Here is a 14,265-nt window from a genome sequence, read left to right on the forward strand (position 1 = left end):
TCGAAGGATCAAGATGTCGAATCAATTTGGGTGGAGCTAAGAAATATTGGTGGGAGTTATTTTTAGGCCAAACAGTAGTGGTAATGTTGGGCACGGTATAAATCAGGAAATTAGAGATGCATGTAACATGGGTAATACAGTAATAATGGGCATCTTCAGTTGACATATAAACTGGATAAACCTCAGCACTAATGCTGTGGAGGATGAATTCCTGGAGTGTGCACGAGATGGGTTTCTGGAACAATGTTGAAGGAACAGCTAGGGATCAGGTGATTTTAGATTTAGTATTATGTAATGAGAAAGGGCTAATTAATAATCTTGCTGTAAAGGACCCTTTAGGAAATAGTGACCCTAATGATAGAATTTGACATTAAATTTGAAAGTGATATAGTTCATTCTGAAACTATGGTCTTAAATTTGAACAAAGGAAACTATGAAGGTATGAGGGGTAAGTTGCCAAAGTGGATTGGGAAAATACATTAAAAGATTGACAGGCAATGGCTAGTATTTAATGAAGTATTACATGGTCTACAACAAATATACATTCCTCTAAGACACAAAGACCCAACAGGAAAGATGAATCCACTGTGGCTAACAAAAGATGTTAAAGATTGCATTAGATCAAAAGAAGTGGCTTATAAGGTTGCCAGGAAAAGTGGCAATCCTGAGGATTGGAAGCAATTTAGAACTCAGCAAAGGATGATGAAAAACCCGAGAAAGAAATGGAAAAGAGAATATGAATACAAGCTATCGAGAAACACAGGCCAATTGTAAAAGCTTCTTTAGGTATGTGAAAAGGAAAAATTTAGCAAGGACAAATGTGAGTCCATTACAGGCGGAGACAGGAGAATTTATAATGGAGAATATGGAAATGGTGGAGAAACTAAACAATTACTTTGTGTCCGTATTCATGGAGACTTGTAAAAATGAGGAACTGAAAGAAATTATTAATAAAGAGGTAGTACTCGAAATATTAACTGGCCCAGATGAGCTACATCCCAGAGTGTTGAAGGAGGTGGCTATAGAGATCGTGGCTATCTTTCAAAATTCTATAGATTCTGGAAAGGATCCTGCAGACTGGAAAGTAGCAAATGTAACACCACTATTTAAGAAAAGAGGGAGAGAGAAAACGGAGAACTACAGACCTGTTAGTTTGATGTCAGAATTAGGGAAAATGTCAGAATCTAATATAAATGATGAGATAACTGCACACATAGAAAATAATGATAGGATTGGGCAGAGTCAACATGAATTTTATTTATTTATTTCGAGATACAGCACTGAAACAGGCCCTTCGGCCCACCGAGTCTGTGCTGACCAACAACCAAGCATTTATACTAATCCTACATTAATCCCAAATTCCCTACCTCATCCCCACGATTCTCCTACCACCTACCTACACTAGGGGCAATTTCAAATGGTCAATTTACCTATCAACCTGCAAGTCTTTGGTTGTGGGAGGAAGCCGGAGCACCCAGTGGAAACCCACGCGGTCACAGGGAGAACTTGCAAACTCCACACAGGCAGTACCCAGAACCAAACCCAGGTCACTGGAGCTGTGAGGCTGCGGTGCTAACCACTGCGCCACTATGCTGCCCAACTTATGAAAGGGAAATCATATTTGACAAACCTGTTGGAGCTTTTTGAGGATGTTACTTGTAGCATAGATAAAGGAGAACCAGTGGATGTGGTGTATTTGGATTTTCAGAAGGCATTTGGACACAGGACGTTAGTAAACAAAATTAGAGCACATGGGATTGGGGGTAATATACTGGTAGGGATTGAGAATTGGTTAACTGTCAGAAAACAGACAGTAGGAATAAATGGGTCATTCTCAGGATGGCAGGCTGTTACTAGTGGGGTACCACAAGGATCAGTGCTGGGGCCACAGCTGTTCACAATCTATATAAATGAGTGATGTGAGGACCAAATGTAATATTTGCAAATTTGCTGATGACACAAAACTATGTGGGAATGTAAGTTGTGAGGAGGATGCAAGGAGGCTTCAAGGGGACTTGGACAGACTAAGTGAATGGGCAAGAACATGGCAGATGGAATATAATCTGAATAAGTGTGAAGTGATTCACTTTGGTAGAAAAAACAGAAAGGCAGAGTATTTCTTAAATGGAGAGGGGTTGGGAAGTGTTGATTTCCAAAGAGACCTGGGTGTCCTTGTTCATGAGTCACTAAAAGCTAGCATGCAGGTTCTGCCAGCAATTAGGAAGGCAAATGGTATATTGGCCTTCATCACAAGGGGTTTTGAGTACAGAAGAAGCCTTGTTGTATAGAGCCTTGGTGAGACCGCACCTGGAATATTGTGTACAGTTTTGGTCTCCTCATCTAAGGAAGGATATACTTGCCATAGATGGAGTGCAACGGATGTTCACCAGACTAATCGTTGGGATGGTGGGATTATTTTATGAGGAGAGATTGAGGAAACGGCCTGTATTCTCAAGAGTTTGGAAGAATGATAATAATCAGCCATGACCTAATTGACCTAAGGGATATGAGGATAGTGCAGGAAAGTGGTGTTGAAGTAAATAATCAGCCATGACCTAATTGAATGGAAGAGCAGGCTCAACAGGCTGAATGGCCTACTCCTATTCGTATGTTTCCACGTTCCTAAATACAGGTTGGGCAATGAGGTGTTGGAAGATCTCACTGCCTGCATTTTCCCTAAGATCCCACTGCATTCAATATCGGATGGGATCGTGAAGCAGAATGCCAGCCGCATCTCCTGCAAGCCGTCTTTCACTGTTTGACGCATTATTTTTCCGTAGCCCAAGTGTAATAATGAACCCTGATCACCACCACGTTTATTAAAAGGCTTGCACAGTTCCCGTTATATCTCTCGTCAGTCTGGCCAGCAGAAAGATCCACAACACTAGACCACTTAGTACAGGACGAACCACTGAGCAGGTATATTTATAATTAGAAAATCAATCCGAGGAGTGGAAATACAGTAAAAACTGAACTGATAATGCATAAACTATCAAGTAGTTGCTTCAGTGTTATCAGTAGAGAGGTGGGTGGGGTAGAAATAAGACCACATTGCTCCCGTTGTACAGTCGTAATGGGGTCCAATTTTTGGGCCAACGTTCTATGCCCCAAAGACGCTTGAAAAACCGACCTGAAATTACTGACAAACTCGTGAAAAGACGCAGGGGAGAAATTCATCTGGGTACATTTTCAGCCTCAGACTCAATGCTGCACTGACCATGCGCCCCAACTGAGAGATCTGAAATTGGTCCTCGGGCCTCTTAACATGTATGTGAACTGCTGGCACCAGTCACACCTCGACAGACAGCTCGCCTATTTCAGGTCACTTGCTTCGCCAGCACTGACGACATTGAATTTCTGCGAGCGGATCTAAAACAGGCCTTCAGCCTCTTATTTACAGACTTAAGGCACCCAATGGCTTTCTTTAGGAGACTGCCAGGCAAGCCTGAAAAATGGCCCAAGCCAATTTCAGGTTAGACGATTTTCCGGCGTCTTTGGGACGCGGGACGCAGGACGTTGGTGTGAAAATTGCATCTGTACAACCGGAGCAACGTCCAATTTCTACATCCACCCCCTCAACACTCATGACAACACCTGAAAAAACTAGTTGTTACAGGTGCAATCAACATAACTAAGGGACGGCCACCAACTTTAGAAGTGCTGAGTTGAATCAGATCCCTCTTTTACAGGTTGAAACTTTAACGCTGAGGCTGCAAAGTACACAATACAACGAGCAAACCCCATTGTATCTACACAGGTTCCTTCAAGTTAGTAAGAAGGAAACGTTCAGCACTTGCCCACTTTTTTAAAATCTAACTTGACACTGTTCTGCAGTTGTACTGCACTGGGTGCCCAATTTCAAGGAGGGATCCGAATTCTGCTGAGCTGCCGAGTCACATCGTGATTTGCTGTTGAAGTTATAGTGTGACAGTCCAGGATTATGTTGCAGCTAACTGTTGTCTTAGGTTATACTGACAGTACATACACCTTTGCGCCGATGTCTGTTTTCAAATGCACGTAATGCAGAAAACGGTAGGAGTCAGATCTGACTGAGTCAACTGTGGAAGATTAACAGTAAACCAGGCTGAGTTAGCACCGGGTGGAAACATACATCTTTAAAAGTGCCCAACCGAGTCCATTTTGGGAAACTTTCTAAACTGACGTTTCAGTGCTTTTAATGTTACGAGAAAGTCGGCAATCTTTATCGGTACTTCAAATTGGTTAATGACCGCAGTTTTTTTTAAAAGAAATATGAACAAACATGCCCCAGTTCGTGCAAAATTGGAGAGAGAAGCAGAGTTAACGTGTAAGGTCTGTGACCTTTCATCAGAACTGCAGGTCACAGACCAGAAATGTTAACTCTGCTTCTCTCCCCACAGATGCTGCCAGACCTGCTGAGTATTTCCAGCACTTCCTGTTTTTTTTTCAGATTTCCAGCATCTGCAGTATTTTGCTTTTATTCGAGCAAAATTGACTCAGTCACTGCAAACTCCCTAAGTCACAACTACCTTGTGATTTCAGAGACTTTGTTGCTCTGCCCAAGTCTGGATTTGCCTGAAGTCACACGACCCAGGTACCAATGTGCGGTCCTCCTTCAGCACTGACCTCAGTACGTTGAGCAGCCGTCAGTATAACTCCGATATGTGAGCCTTTCACTGATGGTGATGGCTGCAGTTCAACTGCAGCCGGTGCAGGTATCAAAACTGTACCAAAGCAGTGTCTTATGTTTCAGTTTCCAACCTAATTTTCCAAGTAATTGTTTTAGGAGTTTAAAAGACCGCGATCGTCCACTTTAAACATTTGAATCATATCTTTTATCAACCGTATTTTCGTGGCTCATTCATTGCGCACAATGGTTAATATGGGGCATTACCTCGAACACTTTGAGGGTCCGGGAGAATGAAGAGCTCTTGGTGCAGCGGAGTGTGAAGAACAAGTTTACCATGGCCCTGCCGTCCTGCTCCTCGAATACCAGCTGCTCCCCAGGATCCGCCGACTCAGCGGCGGCAGCGGCGGCTTCTCGCTCCTTCCGAGCATCTTCAATCAGGGATTGTCTGCGCCCGATGAAATGCGGGGACTGACACCAGCAAACAAACATTAAACAGGGTCAGAATGAATCCAGCAATGTCCTATAATATACAGTCAAGACAGAGTTCAGTCTAAAGCGGAAAAGACAATCAAATAGATCAGAGAGGGGAACAGGATCAAGGATCAGATTGAGAGAGCGAGAGGGAGAAATGAGAGATAAAGGATCAGAGAAAGAGAAGGGATCAGAGGGAAAAAGAGGAATCAGAAGGGGGGCGGGGGAAGCAGGAAGATATAAAGAGAAAAATCAAACAAGATTAGAGATGTGATAAAAAGTGTCGGAGAAAGAGAGATCCACGAACGAATCAGAAAAAGAGGAATCAAGTATGATCAATTCGTGAGGTAAAATCAAACAAAGGTTGAAGAGGGGAATTCTAAAGAGAATAGAGTCGAGGAAAGTGTTATTGATAGGATTAGGGAGTGAGAGGATTAATGAGAGGGAGTCAGTAGGACCAGAGAGAGAGAAGCATTAGAGGGGATTGATGCGGAGATGAGGTGAAGAGAGCTCCTTGTAAAAGGAGTAGAAAGAAAAAATGGAATCAAAGAGAAATAAATGAAGTGAAAGGAAAAACGAAGCATTGGAAATTGAAATGAGAAGAGAGGAATATGAGAGGTGTATTATGCTCCAACAACCTTTTATGTTAAAAAAAAGTTCTGCTAACCATTTCCTTTGTTCTTCTGATAATTTTAAATCTATGTCCTCCTGTACCCAATTATCAGCCAATGGAAGTAGATTTTCCTATTTTCTTTGTCAAAACCCTTCATGAACATCTCCAACATTTCAGAGGACCAGAGAGAGAGAAGGCAGAGAAAAGGGGAGGATTGGAATTAAAGTGAGATAGAGAAATGAGGGAAAGGAATCAGAAGAAAACAATCAGAGAAAAAATCATGGAGAGAAAATAAGAGGAATCAGAAACAGGGATGGAAATCACAATGGAATTGGAGAAAAATCAGAAAGATAGAATTAGGATGAGACAGGATCAATAGATAGATCCAGAAAATTTGAGAGAGGGAAATAAAAAGCAATTAGAGAAAGAGAGGGATGGATTCCAGAAAGCCAAATCAGAGAAAGGGGCGTAAGTGAGAGCAGGATTAGAGGAATCAGAGATCATGCTTAAAGAAATAGGAAGAGGGAGAGAGACTATCAGGGGTAAAAGAATCCAGAAGGGGAGCATCATAAGAGTGAGAGAGTGGTATCAAAGGGAGGAATCAAGGGAACAAAATAATAATGGAGACAAACAGAACAAAAAGAGAGGTGACACAGGGAAATAAGAATGAGAGGGGAACAGAAAGATACAGAGGCAGGGTCAGAAAGAGAGGGGGGCTGGTCTCAAAACAAGATGAACAAGGAGTGAGAGAAGATCCAAGATACAAAGGAAATAGAGAACAAAGGAATCAAACTGAGAAGCATGAGAGAAAGAGAGAGAGGGAGAGAATTAAGAGAGGATCAGCGAGAGTAAAACCAGACAGCACAGAGACAGGATTGAAAAGAGAGAGGTCAGTGGAAGAAAAAATCCAAAAGAGAATCAGAGGCAGAGAATTAGAAAAAGAATTGGAAAAAAGACCAGAGAGAGGGAAGGGAATCAAGGCTGGGGAGTCCAGAATGGAGAATCAGATGTCCCAGAACAAGAGGGAACAAACCTGATGGTTCAAAGAGAGAGAAAGAGAGAGAGAGAAAGAGAGAAAGAGAGTGCTATCACACAGATGGTAAGATAATTCCAAGAAGAATCAGAAAGAAAAGGTAAGTGAAGGGGCATTTTAAATAATCAAACAGAGAATACAAAGTTCAAAAAGAGGAATCAAGGAGGGCAAGAGAGACAAGAATGGCAGGCTAAATTCAAACAGAGGATCAGAGAGGAATCAGAAAGAGAATAAAACAACAGTCAAGAATGGGAACAAAAGAGAGAGGATAAGCTAGAGAAAAATAGGAGAGGGGGAAAGGATACAGAGAGAGAGAGAGAAATCAAAGAGGATTAGAGATATATGTGTGAGACAGAGAAAAATTGAGGAATTGAATGAAGGATAGATCAGAAAGATTGACCAACCTGAAATGTTAACTGTTTCTCTCTCCACAACTGCTGCCTGACCTGCTGAGTGTTTCCAGAATTTCCTGTTTTTATTTCAGCTTGATGATGGTGTTCTACTAACTAGTAGAAGAAAGAAGGTTGGACAGACGAGGCTTGTATCCGTTAGCATTTAGAAGACTTGATTGAAACATGCAAAATCCTGAGGGGTTTTGACAGGGTGGATGTGAAAAGGATGTTTCCCCTTGTGGGAGAATCTAGAACTCGGGATCACTGTTTAAAAATAAGGGGTCGCCCATTTAAGACAGAGATGAGGAGATTTTTTTTCTCTCAGAGGGTCGTGAGTCTTTGGAACTCTCTTCCTCAAAAGGTGGTGGAAGCAGAGTCTTTGAATATTTTTAAGGCAGAGGCAGATGGATTCCTGATAAGCAAGGGGGTGAAAGGTGATCGGGGATAGGCGGGAATGTGGATTTGAGGTTACAATCAGATCAGCCATCATCTTATTGTATTGTGGAGCAGGCTCGAGGGGCCGAGTGGCCTACTCCTGCTCCTAATTCGTATTTGTATGAATCAAAGGAAGAGGATTAGAAAATAAGAGGATGAGACAAAGGAAAAGAAAGAGGCATGAACAAGGTAGGGAGGAATAAAGGAATGATTTGAGAGATTAAAGAGAAAAAGAGGATCAGGAGGAGACGAAAGAGAGAAATCTGAGAGACAGGAATTAGTGAGCAGTCAAAGGCATATAGAAATCAAAGAAACCACAAACAGAAAGGAAGAGGAATCAAAAAGATTGTTCTAGAGATAGGAAACAGTGAATGAGAGAAATTAGAGAGAAATTAAAAAGAGGATCAGAGAGGGATTTCAGAGTAAGAACGAGCTAAGTGGTGAAAACACTATATCTCCGGGATAGAGATCGGACGGACACACACACACAGAATCACAGGATTCGTGAAAGACAATGATGGATCATTGTGAGAGAGAGGATGGAATGACTAAGACGAGGAATTGAACGAACAGAAGAGCAGATCCAATAGATTGACCAACGTGAAACGTTAACTTTGTTTCTCTCCACACCAGCTGCCTGACCCGCTGAGTGTTTCCAGCATTTTGTTTTTAATTCAGATTGATAATGGTGTTCAACTAACGTACGTCCCGCGTTCAGGGAACGAAATGTGTATCGGTTAAAGAGAAACGGAGAGATCGATTGTGATTTAGAAACAAGGAAGGGGAGGTGGATAGGATTCTTTCCCTTTCGGCTTTATGACTGAAAATGAAATCATGGAATCATTTTTATACAAAATCGAATGAGGTCTTCACACCAGCATAGCCTTCTCCCCTGTATAGTGGGATGTGGAGTAGATTAAGAACCTGCAGCTAATCCTCCTGTGTTTAAACATAAACTAACACCACATTCAGTAGATAATACCCAGTACATTGCATGCAGCTGTAGAGAAACTAGGCAGTGGCATTAAACAATTGGCAAAAGGTTGATGGTCCTGTTTAGCAGCACATCGTGAAAAGCGACGAGAAGGGATGCATTTGAAGAAAACCCTGAACATTTGATCTTACTTTCTATTTCCTCAGAAACTTTTATTTTAAATTAAAGGCTTTACGCTATCCACCTTTTTTGGAATCGCATTATTTGTTTCAAGAGTCTGACTTGAACTGGACAATCCACCAGCAGACAGCCCGGGTTCTACTGCTTCAGAAGTTTCAATGAAATGGGGCGACTCAGAAACACAGGGAGGAGGAATCTTTTCAAAGCCGCCGCTCCAGGGTGGTGGTGATGGCAGGGGCCGTGACTCCGGGGATAAAGACGCCCACTCGATTGCACAGAGTTTGGGGAGATGATGGTTACTATATGAAGATGCAAAACATAATAACAACCCCAAAGAGAAAAATGTATTCATCCACTTTCTAGTTGGCTTAGTAACTGCCGGGGCACTGGACTAACTACATGTGTTCAATGACGAATGAGAATAGAACATTTCATTTCAAGATACTTCCACATTTTTGTAACTTGAAATGAACTCCCTGGAAACAAAAAAACACACACTTAGATTCTGAAAATTCTAACTTCAAGGTGAGCTCAGCATTTCACACATAGAGCTATAGAGTCATCCTGATTAAAACCCATCTAGAATAAAAACAGAAAATATTGGAAACTTTCTTCAGGTCTGGCAGCATCTGTGGAGAAAGAAACAAAGTTAATGTTTCAGCTCGCTGGCCTTTCATCAGATAGATTTAATAATTGGGATACATGCGCACATCCTTTTGTATATGCTATTTGCACTATTTTTTTTTAACAGAATTGTTCTGGCTACACGTGTCTATTATAATCAGAACAGTAAAATAGTATCATATACATGGTAAGTAACGTAAGGGTCTATCCTTGAATAGGTCCTTTCCGGTCATTTTACTTGAGGTTCTTTGGCGTTGTGTGATTATGTGGACCGTGCTGCTTGTGCCTGGTCGCGGACTGTCCGTATGACATGGAATGAAATGAAGTCTAGATAAATCCATCCAATCCTTTACCCTTAATAAGTGCCGGTTATGGGCGCGGTGTTTTAGCTTGATGTTATCCATCCAGTGGAAATTACATTCAAATGTTAGACAAGGGAATTGCGTTAAAGGGGTTCCTGCCAATTCAAAGTGGGAATTGCAAGGTTAACACCAAGAACTGCGATAAATCCTTTACATTAAGTTGAAAAGGACGAGATATTTTAACCCCTGGAAGAAATCGGTAGGATGCCGAATTCTCGAGAATATTTATTTTTAATTGGACATATAAATATACATATATATCTAACCTTGACGGATAAAAAATCTTTCAGCTCTGCAAATTCAGTGAGTGCATGGAGTAGGGGAGAGACACGAATCGAACCAATGCGCACAGACTGATCTCAGGATACAATTAGTGTTTCTACAGAGAGCAAGTCTAGGAGTAGAATTGGTGCCTCACCGTTACCGCCTCGGCTTGTTTGGAATCCAGCTCCGAAACTGCCCTGCGGAACCCCTTGGCTGACGAGGAACTCGACGTGGGCATCATCGAACACGTTCGTGCAAGTTCGCCAACTTGTGAGCGAATCCGCTTGCCCTCCGCTCCTATTTATAAGGGAAACTGCACCTTCTTCCTTACGTCAACATTTACTTATCTGACATCCTATCGCGCTCATTTATTGAATTTTCTGAATGTCGAGCAAACAGCAGATCTGTTCCCTCGACCTCCTCCCACGCCGCCCCTTCAAAAATAAAACGAATCGGCAGAGTTGTGTAAAAAGTTTCACCCTCCCCACGTGAATTACATAGAATTTACAGCATAGAAACAAGCCACTGGGCCCAAATGATATTTAAACCGTTCTTTATGCTGCACAACAGCCTCCTCCCACTTCTCTTCATCTAACCCTATCAGCACATCCTTCTATTCCTTTCTCCCTCATGTGTTAGTCCTTACAATCATACAACATATAGAATGATACAGCACAGAAAGAGACTATTTAGACCTATGCTGGCTCTTGGTAGAGCTATCCCATGCTCTTTCCCCATTGCCCTGTAAATCTTTTCCCCCTCCAAGGATTTATCCAATTCTCTTTAGAATGTTATTACTGGATCTGCTTCCAGCACCCTTTCAGGTACTGCATTCCACATTACAACAACTCGCTCTGTAACAAAGAATGTTTCTCAGGTTCTTTTGCCAATCACTTTAAATCTATGACCCCTGGTTATCGACACTTCTGCCACTGAAAACAATTTCTCTTTACTTACTGGATCAAAATCATTCATGATTTTAACACTTCTATCTAATCCCTCACAACCTTCTCTGCTCCAAGGAGCACAAGCCCAGTCTCTCCTTTATTGCAGTGTAGTCCCAGGTGAGATGACATTCCGCACGCAGTCAGACTCAACCGGACACAGTATCCCTGAAAAGACCCCATTTCACTTGAGGTGCTATGTGCAGATGGTAGAGGTTGTTTTCAGGTCAGTTGTCCGTTCTTGGAAAAGCAGAGGAAGCTATAAAGCCGGAGCTTTAAATGCGAGTTGCCCAGGAGACCAGACGCGTCTAATTTCATTACTGCCAACAATTTCGCTTCGGGACAACACAGACCAAGAAATGGTTCATACTGTGTGGAGGTCAAGTCAAATGACAGGAAGTATCTGTTGAGTGTCCATTTCAGTCTGAACTTTCACTCAACGGCCCCAAAGACTTACTGGGCCATCTGGTTAAAAAGATTACCCTAAAACCAGAACAAAAAGCCACAACTCAGGCTGTGTAACCTTGCGGAGTGGAGAACCAATCGTTCGAAACGACGTCGAACAATAAAAAGGCGGCCAGATTCTCGAAAGCATCTCAATTAAATTTCTACCGATCAGAAACTTTAATCTAATAGCTATCAAACTTTGCAGTGTGTGAGAAGCCCCAATACTCGGGGAAATCCTCTTCTAACTTGAGAAAGGCGTTGGTAGGAGTTATCATTGCTCAAACCCTTTATTTGCAGTATAACATCAGAAATAATAAATACTGAAAAATACAGAAGTATATGTCACAGAGAAAAAGAAACTCATGACCCAGGCGCTTGCAGTGAAAACCTATGGCCTTAAACCACCCGAGATCCTGGTTAAAGGTAAATCTGAATGAAGCCTTAATTTTAATTCCCATATAGGCGAAAATGGTGCGTTCAATGATTAACTAACCCTTTATATAGTAATGAGCTCGGCAGAATGATTGATTAATAATACACTCGAGTTAAAGTAAGATTAATGTCTTAACTATAATGTTTACATTTTACTTAAGAGTCTTCACTTAAATAGTAACAAAAACAAGTTGACAGGTTGGACCGGGGGTTGGGGGAAAGAGAGGTTACTTTCTACATCGCTTTATTCGTAAATCGCACCATTCGAAGGATTGTAAATTAACCGCGTATTCTCACTTAGGTTACGCAGTATTAAATGTAACATGTGATCGGGGCACGCCAAGGGATAACTGGAGTTATTTGCATTTCCGAACACATTTTTGTTAGTCGAAGGGAATTTTGTCTTTTTCCAACCTCAATGCGCAGGTTAATGTGAAGAGGGTTGGTAGGAGTGGTAGAAACAGAAATTATGGCTGTTACACTTATCTCCAATTTGGATCGAACCTGCTACAGTGCTGAGGATCGCCAAATAATGCGGTTTCTGAGCTGAAGACCGTAAAGATCTGAAAAGGTTAAACTTCGTCCACGTACTACAGACATACCTCCAGGAGGATTAGTCTATGAAGAAATAATGTAATAAAAAAACGGAAGAGTGCAACATACAAATGAAAAAAAAACTAAAATAGGAATGCAGAAGTTTGTAGAAAGCACCAAAGCCATTTTCCATCACCTAAACTGCTTGATTTCAAATCCCAACTTTCCCCATCGGCACTCCTGATTAATCTCTAACTCATCTATCCCCATCACCTGTACTAATGAATTTCAGACCCACCTTTCCCATCATCTAAAGTAACTGAATTCAATCCACCTTTCCCCTTCACCTGTACTGATCGAACTCAAACATACCTTTACCTGCACTGATTAGTGCAAATTCCAATTATTTCTCCATCACCTATACTGATTGAACCCAATAATCCAAACCCCATCATTTACACTGATCTCAAATCCACCTTTTCCCATTCTCACACTGATTGATATCAAATCTAAACTTTCCCCATAACATATGAGCTCAAACCAACACGTTTTAATTATACTGATTGATCTCAAAACACCTTTCCCCATCATGTACATTGATTGGTCTCAAATCTCTTTACTCTATACCAATTTACATCTATACCAATTGATCTCAATCCCCACCTTCCCACATCACCAATACTTATGGATCTCAAATTCACTTGTCCCCACTGCCTACAGTGATTGAACTCAAAACCCTTTCCCCATTGCCTGTGCTGTTTGATCTGAAATCAAACTTCCCCCAGTTGCCTGTTGTGTTGTAATACAGCTTGTGTTTGTTTTTTTTTTGGAGACAGTCCCTGATTTGAAATTGAAACTAAAAGTTTCCAGGATTTTGGGGCGTCAAACCCAGTTAGACAAACAAACAGTCCTGTAACTCAGAAAAAAAAGTTTTTTTTTTCTACCAAGGCCACGTCAATTGGGTCTTAGGTTTCTGTTTTGACCAGAAGGCTTTTGGAGAAGGTAGGAGCCAGCTAAAAGGTTATGTGTGTGTTTTTTAAAAACGTTTTTTGAGAGTTAAGAAGAACACTGCAGTGGATGGAAAAATCATCCAGGCTGAGAGCTGCAGCTTTTTGTGCTTCCAGAGTGGTTGCTTGGAATTGAAGCAGCTTGTTGAAGCAATTGTTTTGACTGCAGGCAGAGGAGCCGCAACTGAGAACTGACCATTGGTGAATGACCTATGGTAGCTGTCTTCAGTGACTGAAAAGATATCAGTGATACTACGCCATCAAGATGGTAGCGGGAAATGCTGAGGTTATTCAAGAGACAACAAAAAACAAACCGTTAAAGGGAAGATTGCATTGCTAACTGTTGCTTCATGTTTAATTTATGATGGTTTTGATTTGAGTGTTGAAGTCAACTTTATAGTAGTGAAATCTTCTCTGTTTGACTTTAGTTTCCTAAATTGGGGTCAGTCAGTTGATCCAATTCTTTTGATTTGTTGGTGGTCTCTATGGGGATCTTAACAAAATTGGGGGCATATCTGGGATTGGATTCTTTGCACAATTAGGCTGTAAAACAGGTTTTACTGGAATTTCCCAGTATTTAAACAAACAGGACTTCACATTTACTTTGGTTGTATTCAGTGGGAAATCAATGTGAGTACCATCGATGTACAAGAATTTAAGAGAAAAGATTTGACTCTCAGTATATTGCAGCAATTGAAAGAGATCAATTTAGTCCCTATATCAGAGCATGTGGGAGCTAGTGTAAGCCAAGAGGCTAGGTAAATAGAGATAGTGCAAGAATTGGTTCCATACTTGAGGTTTGAGGAAACAGAGACTGTTTTGGCTAGTATTCAAATAGAACTAGCCAAAATTGAGTTAGAGAAGATAAAATTGGAAAGAGCAAGAAAAGAAAGAGAAAAAGACAATTACAATTTGAAATGAGAAAACTTGAGTTTGAAGAGAAGAAAAAGAAAGATAATTACAATGTGAAAAGGATGAGAAAGA

The 14,265-nt window shown here is 41.3% G+C and overlaps 1 protein-coding gene across 1 annotated transcript in view; it reads right to left on the minus strand.

The window, feature by feature from the left end:
* th (tyrosine hydroxylase) overlaps positions 1-10,155 on the minus strand; it is a 70,946-nt gene extending 60,791 nt beyond the window's left edge. The window contains exons 1-2 of the mRNA XM_068046045.1: positions 10,072-10,155; positions 4,874-5,077 (exon numbers count right to left, since the gene is read on the minus strand). Coding sequence (XP_067902146.1) covers positions 4,874-5,077; positions 10,072-10,155 — 288 coding nt within the window. The remainder of the gene's footprint in view (positions 1-4,873; positions 5,078-10,071) is intronic.
* Between the last annotated feature and the right edge of the window lie 4,110 nt (positions 10,156-14,265).

The sequence above is a fragment of the Heterodontus francisci genome, chromosome 14, assembly GCF_036365525.1.
Source record: "Heterodontus francisci isolate sHetFra1 chromosome 14, sHetFra1.hap1, whole genome shotgun sequence".
NCBI classification, from domain to species: domain Eukaryota; kingdom Metazoa; phylum Chordata; class Chondrichthyes; order Heterodontiformes; family Heterodontidae; genus Heterodontus; species Heterodontus francisci.